The 13,251-nt window shown below is 51.1% G+C and overlaps 3 protein-coding genes and 1 pseudogene across 4 annotated transcripts, besides 1 other annotated feature; 2 read left to right on the forward strand and 2 right to left on the reverse strand.

Moving 5' to 3' along the window:
* Nucleotides 1-1,834: 1,834 nt before the first annotated feature.
* NCS57_01469100 (Protein kinase domain-containing protein) lies at nucleotides 1,835-4,936 on the forward strand (the record flags this gene model as incomplete). The annotated part of the gene is made up of 5 exons (XM_053064286.1): nucleotides 1,835-2,782; nucleotides 2,835-3,626; nucleotides 3,676-4,307; nucleotides 4,365-4,642; nucleotides 4,695-4,936. The coding sequence occupies exons 1-5, from the start codon at nucleotides 1,862-1,864 to the stop codon at nucleotides 4,934-4,936; spliced, it is 2,865 nt and encodes a 954-aa protein (XP_052906170.1). The 5' UTR covers nucleotides 1,835-1,861.
* A 498-nt stretch (nucleotides 4,937-5,434) lies between these two features.
* NCS57_01469200 (uncharacterized protein) lies at nucleotides 5,435-6,918 on the reverse strand (the record flags this gene model as incomplete). The annotated part of the gene is made up of 2 exons (XM_053064287.1): nucleotides 5,435-6,676; nucleotides 6,727-6,918. The coding sequence occupies 2 exons, from the start codon at nucleotides 6,916-6,918 to the stop codon at nucleotides 5,435-5,437; spliced, it is 1,434 nt and encodes a 477-aa protein (XP_052906171.1).
* A 579-nt stretch (nucleotides 6,919-7,497) lies between these two features.
* On the forward strand, nucleotides 7,498-9,504 carry NCS57_01469300 (annotated as a pseudogene). Its single transcript has 5 exons — nucleotides 7,498-8,040; nucleotides 8,095-8,973; nucleotides 9,024-9,189; nucleotides 9,245-9,364; nucleotides 9,425-9,504.
* Nucleotides 7,498-9,504: a sequence feature.
* Nucleotides 9,505-11,015: 1,511 nt separating this feature from the next.
* NCS57_01469400 (NAD(P)-bd-dom domain-containing protein) lies at nucleotides 11,016-12,023 on the reverse strand (the record flags this gene model as incomplete). The annotated part of the gene is made up of 4 exons (XM_053064288.1): nucleotides 11,016-11,417; nucleotides 11,473-11,702; nucleotides 11,763-11,863; nucleotides 11,890-12,023. The coding sequence occupies 4 exons, from the start codon at nucleotides 12,021-12,023 to the stop codon at nucleotides 11,016-11,018; spliced, it is 867 nt and encodes a 288-aa protein (XP_052906172.1).
* Nucleotides 12,024-13,251: the final 1,228 nt, after the last annotated feature.

A 13,251-nucleotide genomic window follows, 5' to 3' on the forward strand; every position in this document is an offset into this window, starting at 1 on the left:
CCCCCAGCCTGGCAAGGTACCCATGCATGAGAAATAAGCCCTCAGGGGAGGCGGCTGTATTACCTGTTTTGGGCATTTAATCTTCCCAAAGGAATAAAAATTCACTTGCCGCGTTTAACGACATTGGGCTTTAGTGCCAGCTTGCCTTGATCACTGTATTCCTGCTGTTATGGCTGATTGTCTTTTTAGGGGATTCCCTTGACATGGACTCTTCCATGCAGGGGAATGGTGGGTGGTACATGAAATTAGCTCGCCAAGTGATGGACCATTCTTGTCATGTTTGAGTACCAAGTGAACATTTGCAACACAAGGTTGTCTGTTAGTACTGCTCTCTCTCCAAGCGGCCCGTTATGCTCATTCACGCTGTTAGACTTGAATGATCGGCGAAGGATAGATTTCATCATTTGCATGTGGCTGTATTTCTTACCAAATTGCCGAACATGGCCGAAGTGACCGCAGGGTTAGTGTCGATGACGGTGCCTGTGATGGTACTGAAGGCTCTGATATGGCCAGACGTTGCTTTTCTTCCGGCCATCAATACGGCATTGATACCTTTAGGGCTCAGGGAGTGTGATACAGAGGTTTCAACAAGACCTTTTAATACCCCAGCCAAAAGAATAAGATATCTCGAAGCAGGCATCGCCTCCCCTGGGTCTTTTCCATCCGTATGTCGGGAATCCTCATATCTATATTCTTTATGTCGGGATTCCCTTATAACGAGGTGTCGTAAGAGGTGATTCTTTGCGAAAAGAAAAACCTATATCTCATCCACAGAGGGCATAACTATTTCTACGTGGTCTTCGTTGTGTTGTCCCAAGGCTTGGAGTCAGGGACATTGTCGGTTCAACAGCTAAGTGAACGCTCGAAATCCGGGGGTTACGCCGTCAAGTTCCATGGCTTTCGGTATCTTAAGTAGATCAAACTAACCATCTATTTCATTTGAGGTAGGGCATTGGCTCAGGGAGAGGCGACGCTGAGCAATGCCATCCTGCCCGCAGCCCACGACACTGACGACACATTATGTACACGACCATGAAGGCTCATTCCCCTTCAAGTTTGCCTAGAACTCTCGGTTCCCCTCTAGAACCTTCAGATCCTTCTCTATGGCAATTGTAAAGTTGAAAAGCGCCCTCAGATCTTTCTTTAGAGTGTGACGGCCTTTGTCCCGGAGATGCTCTTGGGAATCGGAGACTTGCTTCACCTTGTCTTCCACGACGCCGTGCTAGTTTGCGGCATCATAGTTACGATCCACCATCTTCCTCGTGGATATTTCACGGAGGGAAAGGCGATCTATAAGCAGGCTCCAAATTCTATAGGGAAGATTGCTAAAATGGCCAAGCTCTAACGTGGCTAGTTCTCTTCTTGGACTGTCGCGGTAGTGGCGGCCTCTTAAGGCAATCAATCTCTACCTTCTCCGCGCACAATCATTGTAAAAACTGGCCGATTTACCAGTCAGGTGTTAGTTGGGCGACAGGTCATCTGTTATCACTCGAGACCCATCCATTGGGCCAAAAGGATCATGGTTATCTTCAATGACGAGTCCGCGAGAGACCGTCAGCCACAACAAAAAAGAATGCGCGTGATGCTGCAGCGAATCCCAGTTCTTTTCAACCCAGTTTCTCGATTGTCCATTACTGCCACCTGGTACGCCATAACCCCGCCTTGAGGTGGCTGAGGAGGCAGAGGCAAACATGTCTGCCTTGTCTCACACCGGGCGAACCATCTGGCTTGCGTAATGCGCCGTCGCGAACAACATCCTTCAGCGTAAAACAACTCAGCGAACCAATTACGGAGTCTATATATATATGCACAAAACCCCGCTCGCTTGGCCTTGTTTCCTCTCCCTGGCATTGACTATCCCATGGACCACTCAACTTCACCCGCCCAAGAGGGCGGCGAGGCCAACAACACCATTCTCCTACCGACTTTCAATCTTATCATCCCCAGTCGTCCAAGTAGCCCCCTGCAACTCGATGCCTCCTATCTGGAGTCTGCGGGATTGCTCGACGAGTCTTGCACCCAGGAGCAGAGCCACTGCGGCTTGAACTGGCAGTCCGATCCCAGCTTCCAGGACCACGAGCCTCCTCTAGCCAACCCCCAACCTATCTGGTGGCAAGATTCCCCACCAGTGCTACGAAAAACCGAGTCTTTAGAGCAGCAGCTGACCCGCGCCCTGTGCCAGCACGCACACAAAGAGTCCAAGGGGTTTCTCCCCCTAGATAAGTTGCACGAGCTAGTCGTCGAAGACTCGGTGGCGGAAGCCCTCACCACCTACATTCCGGGCCTCTCCCTCGATGATGCGAGAAGCCACGCCCAGGAAATTTGCCCCAGATCCATGCGTGATCCCCTGCAGCCATCTTTCCGCCGGATGTTTGCAATCCTCGTCATGATCCAGCAGCCGCAGGAGATCCTCACCTTTGTTAGACACAACATTGCAGACCACGACTTGCCGCTCGTCAAAGCTCGGAGTAGCACGAAGGGGGTGCACGAGCTTCGGCGAAAGACACAGCCGCATAAGACGTTGGAGTGTCTGTGGGCGTGGTCGCCGTTTCTGGTGAATTCTTTCGAAGAGTATCAGTGGACGTTGCTTTCGCCTTTCTTTTCGAGGGGGAGTAAGGGCACGGTGAGGTTCTATCCTCTTGATGACCAGACTATACTGCCTTTTGTAGAAGACTCGTCGAGAGATGCGAGTATTGAGGATGATGAGGACTTTCAGGGGGGTCATGGGTCTATCTCTAGGGTCAAGATTCACCCGTCACATTATGACTTCCATGATATCTCGGTATGTAAATATTATCCGTGTTTTAACAAAGCTTGTCCACTGACGCTGTTAGGAAACCTACGAGGCTGAGTCCACCTTCGCAGTGAAACGCCTCCACTCCCGCAACCGCGAGATGTTCTCCCGAGAAGTCGACGCCCTCAAGAGACTAAGCGGTCAGAAGCATATCGTCCCCCTCCTCGCCACATTTGAGTACAAGAACAGCTACCACCTGCTCTTCCCCTGGGCCAATGCCAACCTACGCCGCTACTGGGCCATGTTCCCCAACCCGTCCGCAGACAAACGTTACGGCCTCTGGGTAGCCAAGCAGTGCAAGGGCATGGCGGAGGGACTGAGCATCATCCATGAGCCCCCCGCCGACCAGGGCGACGACTACGCCTACGAGAGCGTCCTGCAGCCGAACCACAGCCATCTGCAGCGTGGCAGCAAGCCAGCGTACGGTCGTCACGGGGACATCAAGCCGGAAAACATCCTTTGGTTTCGAAACGGACCCAACACAGACATTGGCGTGCTGGAGATTGCGGACTTTGGTCTGACGAGGTTCCATCACAGGCAGTCAAGGAGCAATATATCGCCTGTGGGGATGGGCAACTCGCCGACGTATCGGGCGCCCGAGTTTGACATGCCGGATGGGTTGCTGTCGCGATCATATGATATATGGGCGTTGGGGTGCCTGTATCTCGAGTTTATTACGTGGTATTTCCTGGGATGGAATGGCGTGACGCAGTTTTCGGCGAGTAGGGAGACCAAGAGAAATGACTTGTCGGCTGATGACTGCTACTTTGAGTTGAGCAGCTCCAGAGATACGGGAAATATTTGCAGCAAAGTCAAGCCTGCTGTTATGAGGGTGAGTCTATGAACTGTAACCAAGGCCTTGTTCTAACATTTACCCTCAGTGGATGGCATTTCTGCATCAGCACTGGGCTTGCTCGCCCTTCTTCCACGACTTTCTCGGTCTCATCGAGAGCAGCATGCTCGTGGTTGAGACGAACGGCCAAAGACCCGTCCGCAGAATCACCGCGGCAGACGTCAAGCAGAGGATGGTTAGCTTCTACAACCGCTCGGGCTCCGAGGCGGCGTACTTGTCTGGGGCGAACCCGCTGAATGACATTCCGGTTTCGACGATGCATCACCTGGGGAATTGCCATTCTGAAGAAGCTCAGAGGTGGGCCGTTCAAGCCAAGGCAAACACAACTGACGCGCCTGCCTCTTGGGAATTGGCAAGGAGCTGGCCTCACTTGAAGACAAACCGGAGGCATTTGAGCAGCAACACTGGCGACGGAAAGGATGGCATTTCATCACCACTTATGAGACGCCATACTAACCCGGTCTATCTGAGTGATGTAGTCATAAGTGAAACATCAGCTTCCACGGGTGACCTGAACAAGCAGAACATCAGCACGACACACACGATTCAGGAGACGGGACTGGCACATATCCGTCGGTTCGCTTGCCCCTTCTTCAAGATGAATCCTCACAAGCATGGCAAGACTTGTTCGCGGGGATGGGAGCACATTCATAGGTTGAAGTAAGTTGGCAACATCCACAGGGTTACTAAGAACAGGCTGTTGACGTTTCATTATAGAGAGCATCTATTTCGGAAGCACACTCTTCCAGACCACAGATGCACCCGCTGCCTATCTCACTTCAAAGACAATGCCGAGCTTGAAGCGCACGCTCGCTCCGTCACGCCCTGTGCGTTAAGAGGGCCTTCGGATTCCGACAACATCACTCCCGAACAGGAGCGACTTCTGAGGAAACGACCTCGGAGAGAGGTCATGTCGCACGACGCGGATTGTGAGCGTTGGCGCAAAATATTCAGCATTCTGTTTCCGAATACGGACCAGGGGGACATTTCCCCATGTGAGTATTACGGCCGCGTGCTGCGTGACTTAGGCTAACCATGTCCGGACAGACAATGACTATAGTCTTCCCTCATCGACGACGGTAGAATACTCCGAGACCATCGATGACTATAGCAAGTTTCTCGATGGGGGCATCCCGTCCCACGTGCAGACTGAGCTACAGGCTACGATAAGTAGAGAGCTAGGGGTTAGTGAGGTTGACGGGAGGAAGATTGTGGACATAATCCCGATGTTGCAGCAAACACTGCTGCAGTCGTTCCAGAACTATAAAGGAGGGCTATCACAGGGTTAACCGGTGGGGTTAAGTTACAATAAAAGAGGATTGATATTTAGACCTGAAACTACCTATCGCTGCACTGTGTCCTAGGATCCGAACCGCCGGCTGAACGGGCCGTGATTGGCCAGATGGAGCCAGGACGACCGTCGCAAATGTTTCCATGCATCTGTGAGTATCCCGCGTGGAGACTAAAGTAAGAGAGTGGGATAAAGAGACTTGATTTCTTATTTCTTATCAAGGGGATACCAACTGATGAATACAAGCTGCGTTAAGGGTCTGGGTTAAGGTGTCCAGCAACCAGTAATGGGAGCAACATAAGCGAGGCTGGGCTTTACGCTTTGTATGCATAGCAACGTCGACTAGGTGTAATCATTGGCCACAACAGTCATGGTTGGGGGGTATAAGACACGTCAATCAGCATGCTCCCTAGAGCATAAGAGACATTGATAAGCAACCATACTTGACATTCTAAAGTACCGTACCATAGAATAAGCTTATTCAAAATCTTTTCTTTTACAAGCCCTCAATCACCCTGGGCAGCAAAAGGTCGTTAAACCACCAAAGATGGGTTTGGAAGTTGGCAACCCAGGCTCCGCCAGTCCACCAGGTTGACCGCAGACCCTGCAGGGCATACAGATCCTGGATGAAGCCCTTTCTCATTTCTTCGGCCGAGGTGTGCATATGCATGGGACCATGCTGCGCGTAAGCAACAAACTTGATCTTGGCCGAACCAGACGCTTCAACTGCGCCGCTTTTAACAAGGGTGTCAAATTTTTTCTGGACCAGCTTCTTCGCGTCATTGCCATCGAAGTTTCGGTCGCCAATGACCATGATCCGGAAGAGTTCCTCGGATGCGCCGGTTCCAATCCACTCGAAGCGTGCGAGGAAAGGAAGGTCGGGGAAGGCGAGAAAGTTGCTGGGAGCGGCAGCCTCGGGCAAGTTGGTGAGAGAGTAGTTCTTGGGCAGTGATGGATTGGAGACGATACCGGCGTAGAGGCGGGTGTAGTCTAGCTTGGAGAAGACGGTATTCTCCGCCTTGTCAAGGTCGAATGGAGCGAGGTTGCTCTTAGTGGGCTCAATGGACAGCAGCAAGCGCTTGGCCTTGATCTTGACGAGCCTGCCCGACGATGTCTTGACAGTGAGTTGAACGCCGTGTTTAGTTCTCTTAGAAGTGACAACCGTAGAAGAGTAAAGCACGTCTTTTCCTAGTTTCTTCGCAAATGCATCGTAGATATCCTGGTTGCGTTCAGAGGCCGGGGCGAAGGAAGCCATTTGGCCGAGAAACGATCGTGCCATAGGCCCGCCAAACGCTTGCATCACGACCAGCGTCATTTGACGAGTCACGTCGCCAACGCCAAGCCCGGTGGTCTGGAACAATATGGGAACAATGGCTTCAATGCCGTGCTTCTTGGCAAAGTGGCCAAAGGGAATGAGTAGGTCCTCAGGAATATCGTCGGGGGCCGGAAAGTCCCGGAAGCTTGGAAGAATCATGTTTTCATACAGGGCGCATAGTTCAGCGTACTTTACCAGGGCCGTCGATAAAGCAGCTGGGGAAGGGCCGGTATAGCCGACTTCTTTGCCGGTTTCAAAGTCCACATAGCGGGTTAACCGCGATACCCGACTGGGGACCTTGATCTCGACTCCAAGGCGCTTCGTCACAAAGTCGGAGGCGCCATTGACATCAATGAAGGATTCAACGCCGTAGTCGTAGGCCTTGCCCGAGCTGGAGTCGACGTACGAGTCGACATGGCCTCCCTAGGATTGTTAGGCGATGATGCGTGGGTGTTCATCAATCAAGATCTCACCAGGATTGCTTCCTTCTCAATCACGATGATGCTTTTCCCAAAGTCTTCTCGCAGACGGAAGGCAGCGTGAGCACCAGAACCGCCACCGCCGATGATGACGACATCCTTTTCGATGATCGAGTTGTACGCGCCGGCAGTGGCGACAGAGGCCGTTGCGAGAAGGCTTACGAGTGATCGAGCAAGCGAGGCCATGTTTACAGGCATGGAAGAATGGATAGAAGTGTAATTAGAGACATGGCTGAAGAAAGTCTCTGGGTCGCCGTTTTATCAATTCTCAGCCCCCTGCATACGACACGAATCAGCCGATATCTGCATATCGACGAGGGGGAAAACTCAGTCAGAGATGCATCGAGACGGGGATCGAAGATGCAGTCAGCTTGGACAAGGACCAGGGTGTGTGTGAACCCCAGAGAACATCCCCAAACTCTACTCCGTACATATGTTAGGTACTAATCCGCGAACGCACGTTTTACTCCCATAAAGTCGCCATTGGGGAGCTACTGTTTATCTTAAACAATTAATAGCTAGTCTTTAGACTCCTACTAGTCGGAGATCCCTATTGATTGGTTGAAACCTTGTTCAAGTACCGTTGTTGAGATCCGATGCCTCCGCGGGAAGCCGGTGCCGATTCGATCTGCCGTCGGAGCCCGGGAGCTAACCCCGCTCTCGGATCCTGGGACGGGTTGTACAGGCCGCCTAGAAATAGAGCGCTAGGTATTCCGCAATAGGATACAAAACAGAACATACCAGGCCTCATTGATTCTTAGTTAGCGACACTCGCCTTTCTTGTATTACCCAACCATGGAGCCCGAAACCGTCCAAGTTGTCATCTGCGGCGGCGGTTCTGCCGGCCTCACGGCTGCCATCTGGCTGGCCCGTTTCGGCATTGACTTCAAGATCCTTGAACGACGCCCAGGACCTCTTGAGATCGGCCAAGCCGACGGTGTTCAGTGCCGCACCGTTGAAATCTTCGAGAATCTCGGCATTTCTGATGCTCTTCTGAAAGAGGCCTATCACGTCATGGAAGTGGCATTCTGGTCCCCAGACGAGCAGGGCCAACTAAAGAGGAAACATGTTGCGCCTGACACCAAGGTGGGCTTGAGTCATCAGCCCCACGTCATTCTCAATCAGGCACGGATCAACGAGATGATGCTTCAGGAGATGATTCGTCTGCGAGGGAATGGGTCAAGCGGCGTCGTGTACAACTCTCAGGTTGAGAGTGTGCGCATTCTGGACAATGCTTCTGACTATCCTGTCGAGGTGGTAGCTTTGCAAAATGGGGTACCATTTCGATACCGGGCGAAATACGCAATCGTAAGACTCTCAGCACTTCAATCTCTAGCTTACTGCTAATTAGTCTATCTTCAGGGCTGTGACGGTGCTCATAGCACAGTCCGCAAATCACTCGGTTTCAACATGGTCGGCGACTCGAGTGACTCCGTCTGGGGCGTCATGGATGTCTTTCCAGACACAAACTTCCCTGATATTCGCAAGAAGGCCATGCTCAACAGCAACGCTGGAAATCTCATGATCATCCCCAGAGAAGGCGACGAACTCGTCCGCTTCTACATCGAGCTACCAGGCAAAACAGCTCGAGAAGTGACCGAGCAAGACCTCATCGACAAGGTTAAGCGCATTTTCCACCCCTACACGCTAGATGCCTCCTGTGTCGTGTGGTGGTCAGCATACGTCATTGGCCAGCGTATCGCAGACCACTTCACAAAGGACTTCCGCATCTTCCTCACAGGCGATGCCTGCCACACACACTCCCCCAAAGCCGGTCAGGGCATGAACGTTAGTCTCCAGGACGGCTTTAACATCGGATGGAAGATGGCCCACGTCCTGACCGGCCGAGCCCCGCCTTCAGTGCTGGAGACGTATGTCCTGGAGCGTCAGCAGACAGCACAACAGCTTATCGACTTTGACCGTTCGTTCAGCAAGCTGTTCTCCGCCGAACATCAGAAGAAGAATGGGATCACGGCCGCCCATTTCCGCGACAAGTTCGTGCAGGCCGGACAGTATACTGCCGGCATGGCTACCAAGTACAGCTCGTCAGTCCTGACTTGTCCGAGCAGCGACGACGGCACCATCGCGTCAGGGCTCAGTGTTGGAATGAGGTTTCCCAGCTTTCCGGCCGTGAGGCTATCTGATGCAAAGCCTGTGCATTTGAACAAGGCCCTGCCGGCGGACGGACGATGGCACCTGCTGGTCTTCTGTAGTGGAGACGAGGCAGCCAAGTTGACACAGGTACATATGTGAGGATTGAGTGACATGACACCATTTGCTAACTATTTTAGGTCGCTTCGCAACTGGAAGAAATGGTCCAGATGTTTACCCCATTTGGGGCGCCGGCAGATGAAATCATCAACCCAACCCTCGTAATAAGGGGTGAGCGGAAGAGTCTCGAGATTGAAAAACTACCAGAATTCTTCTTTCCTAAGACGGGAAGGTATATGTTGAGAAGTAAGTCATCACCGTGTCCCGACCATTTTCACCGTACTAACTCTGCCATGCCTAGATCTCCACAGAGTGTTTGTAGACGAGCAGAATCCGTATATGCTAGACTGCGGACGTGTTTTTTCGACATTTGGTATCGACGCAGGTCGCGGTGCAATCATCATTGTTCGACCTGATTTATGTAAGCTCCTCCCCATACCTGCTATCTCTGCCGTGTAGTGGTGCTGACTGAGTGTTACAGATGTAGCCAAGATAAGTGGCTTGGAGGAAGTTTCTTCGACCTTTTCGTTCTTCAAAGACTGCTTGAACTGTACTGGATAACTAGACAGGGTCTCATCAACTACACCTTTGTTACCAGGTTAGAACTCCTAGTAAAACCATGAAGATGCCGGCTGTTTCTTCCTCGTGATGCTGTCGGTCTCGGCTCAGTCTCGTGGTATCAGTTGTAAATATTTTCTGTGACGCAGAAGACACGAAGACCGTTAAGGTAAGCTACCGGCGGCACAGGGTGTCTCCCATATCCATTGAGCGGATTACTCCGCCGAAAATAAAGCTCCACATCTGGCCATGTCCTCTGCTCAAGGCCAGCCCATCCAAGCCAGCTATGCAGTCATCTAGAGACAAGGCGTCTACGATATGAACACAAGAGTCCGTTCTATTAGTACTTAATACATTTCGTCCTCTACCCCTTCAGCCTTACTCTCCGAGAAAGCTCACTCTCTTCTGTAACCTTCCGCTTGTTGGAAACGGCCTTTGAACCCTCAAAATTGGTAGGCTCCATACGCAAAGACCCCTGGACCGCCTGGACCTCTACGAGACGAGTTATGAGTCGCATCTGAAACGTTGAGCATGGCTGGAAAGGAAGTTTTGAACGCCGAATGGTTGGCCAGGAGACGTGCCTCATGCTCAGGGCCGGGATGTCATCTTTCCGATCGCCGAGTAACTTCCGCAAGATCACACTTCACGATGCGATGAACGGTAACAACATTCAACAAGCCGTACTTTACTCCACGTACTATAACCAAACATAAGATGGCGCCATATTTCAGACTCGGATGTAACGAGTCCATTTTCGAGGCTCGTTCCTTATCAGAAAACCCTCGATCCTTCTCAGACCTATGGTCACTCCCTTGGCCAAGCCTGGGCGGCTCTTGCTGCGTTTAAGGGACCTCTAAGCCGCCGAGGGGTTGTCTCCAGTTCCAAGGGAGAAAACGAGGCCGATTCAAGCAGCGAAATCGGATCCGAGGGTGACCTTGAAGGGTTCTCCAGCGTAAAGCGAGTCAGGAGAGGCACTCCGGAAGGATTTGTCAACTCCAACCTCATTCAAGTCGGTTTAAGCAGTCCACCTGCAAGAGTTATAAAGCCGCCGAAGGCGGATGACTCGAGGAGAACGCGAAGAGTAATAATGATAGGACAGCGTTGGCGACGTACATTGACCAATTCGACCAAGTTTACATTTCATGAGTCATCGCCTAAAGCCCTCGCCAAAGCAACGCGAAAGAGGGGAATCATAGGCGGTTGAACCTCTGAATAGGTGAGTTGAGCTGTCGCGTCAATTATCTGGGTGTTTATTCATAGCACAACTCGACGAAGCAGCAAGGTCACCGAAGATAACAAGCCACCCGACAAGACGCGACCAAAACCAATGGACTCTATGTGGACTTAGAGGACCTGCCGCCTTGATAGTTGATTGTGGAATGACGATTGACCGGGCGGGCGCGAGACATCATGTGAGTGTTTTGAATTTAGAGGCTTCTTCATTTTCCAGTCCCAAACCCTCTGTATTCACTTACTGTCGGCGAGGTTGATATGATAAAACTCCCAAAAATCATTTAAAAAAACTGATGTCCAATCTTGACGTAAACCGGACCAGGGGTGTCATCCAAGTCTGGAACATACGGGCACCAGTGCTTCCACAAATGTTTCTGACTCTCTACCTCTTCCGCCACTGCCAGGGCCATGTCTGAGAGTGACACTCCATGCATCCGACCATCAAAAAGGGCAATGCCGCTCTCATGCCCTTTGGCGGGCTTGAGAGGCATGAAATCGAAACAGACTTCATATGACCCCGTGCACTTTCCAGGCCGGTACAATGCCGGGGTGGACATGAAAGTCCACTTGAAAGATGTGTTTCCATGGAAGAACATGGCCGTCAGTCGCCCGCCCCTGTGGAACTCGACAATAGGTCCGTTCATGTCAAAAATCCCATGCGCCGCTTCCACAATCTTCCCCGCCTCAGCAGTCAGTACCCCTGCCCTCTTTCTCGGCTATCCAAGCTTGGCGAGCAACCAAGAGTTTTTCGGCGTCCTCGCCGGCCCAATCTTGAGTATGCTTGACATCAGCCTCACTATCAAGTATTCCCCGGATGAAGGCGTAATAAAATCTCTTATCGTCGCACGCTGTGAGTAATGGTCTGTCTGGAACTCTCATGATGGCAGAGCCGCCGATCATGACAAAGTATGGTATTTCGGCTGCTTTGGAAGCGATGAGGGTCTTTCGGGTCACTTCTGTGAAGGTTTCTAAAAATTATGTTAGCATTACGTTTCATGCATGAGTATGAACTGAACAGGTGGGCTTACTGTACGTCAACGCGTCGCCAAGTTGGGTGTGTGGACCGTACGCGTTTACCACAACATCCAAAGATTCAAGAGCCTTTGCTATTTCTTCAATAGTGTGGCCTCTAGATCAACTGCCTTCGGCTCGTACCGTTCGTAATGGCCAAGCTTAGAGGGATTTCGTGAAATGCCGACAACCTGATGGCCTCTATTGAGCAACTCAACGGCAACATGCGATCCGGTCATCCCAGTCACCCCAATCACACCGGCTTTGATGGGAGCCATCGTGTCGTAATATTTGGTGGATTTGAAAGATGAAAGACAGAAAGGCGAGTTGATAAATGGATGCCAAAAAGCCACCAGGCAGTGAACGAACTAGTTAGTGAATATACAGTTACTGCGAATATGACCCTCTTTTTTGGTTCATGCATCAGTAACTACAAATACTAGCATCTCGGACTTCTCATAGTCTCCGATAGGAACCGATTAATTTACGGAGTAGAAAGTCCCGAGAACCCGCTTAGTCAGGGAGACCATCGCGCGAAGACAACGAAGCACAGCATGTAACCAAATACCCAAGCGTTTCCATCTTTCACCGCCCTTATCTGGCAGGGTCAGCAGGGTCGGTTGTAGGCTAGGTAGCTTGAAAAGCACCATACGAGTTTTCAGTTCCCAGTCACCATCAACGATCTTACCAAAGTGTACTTGACATCTTGTGCGGGTACTCAAGGAACGCCAGTGTAGCTAGAACGACGTCGTTCCGGGAATAACGGAGCCCCAGAGTTATGTTGTTCATGTAATAGATCGCTCCCATCGGGTTCAGGTCGAGAGGAAATGGAGAAAATAGGGATATATGATGTGACCTCTGGCTCGCAGGACTAATCCGCATCTCTAGAGCGATGCGAGTTCTACATGTTTACAATATGCTTAGCATATCTACGCTGTCAAGAGCAGATTGAATTTTATTCATAATTTAGCAGAGGTATAAAGTACGCCTTGGTCGTCGCTTGTGAAGCGGCAAGTCCCCCCCAATAACCCTGCCTATTTGACAATCGCCGTGGTGCTAAGCATAAGTAGTATTAGATTATTATTATGGACCGCAACTTCAAACCGCTTAAGTCAGGGAAATTAATAGGGGTGCATGAATATCATGCATGTATAACTAGCGTTCAAGTGCCGAATTTGCTGAGCACTTCTTCATTCGTATGAGTATAATTTAGCTGAAGATCCCGAGGTATCAGGTGGATCTACTGTGAAGCCAGGCTATTCCTATTAATAGAAGTAATTGTGATGCGTGGCACTAGGAAATAGGACTCTTTCAAAGATAGCTCTAATTGTGTATGTATTCTCAAGGCCCATGCCCCTTCCTTTCTAGGGGTAGATGGAGGCCTTTGGGGCGTTGTTCTTCACCGGCCGGCTTATACAAGCGGCCTAGAATACTGAATAAGGAAACGTGGGAAGCCAGTGTTTCCACCTTTCCCTACTTGTGAGACATTCCAGGTTCACTGCTGAT

Source organism: Fusarium keratoplasticum, chromosome 14, assembly GCF_025433545.1.
Source record: "Fusarium keratoplasticum isolate Fu6.1 chromosome 14, whole genome shotgun sequence".
Classification (NCBI taxonomy): domain Eukaryota; kingdom Fungi; phylum Ascomycota; class Sordariomycetes; order Hypocreales; family Nectriaceae; genus Fusarium; species Fusarium keratoplasticum.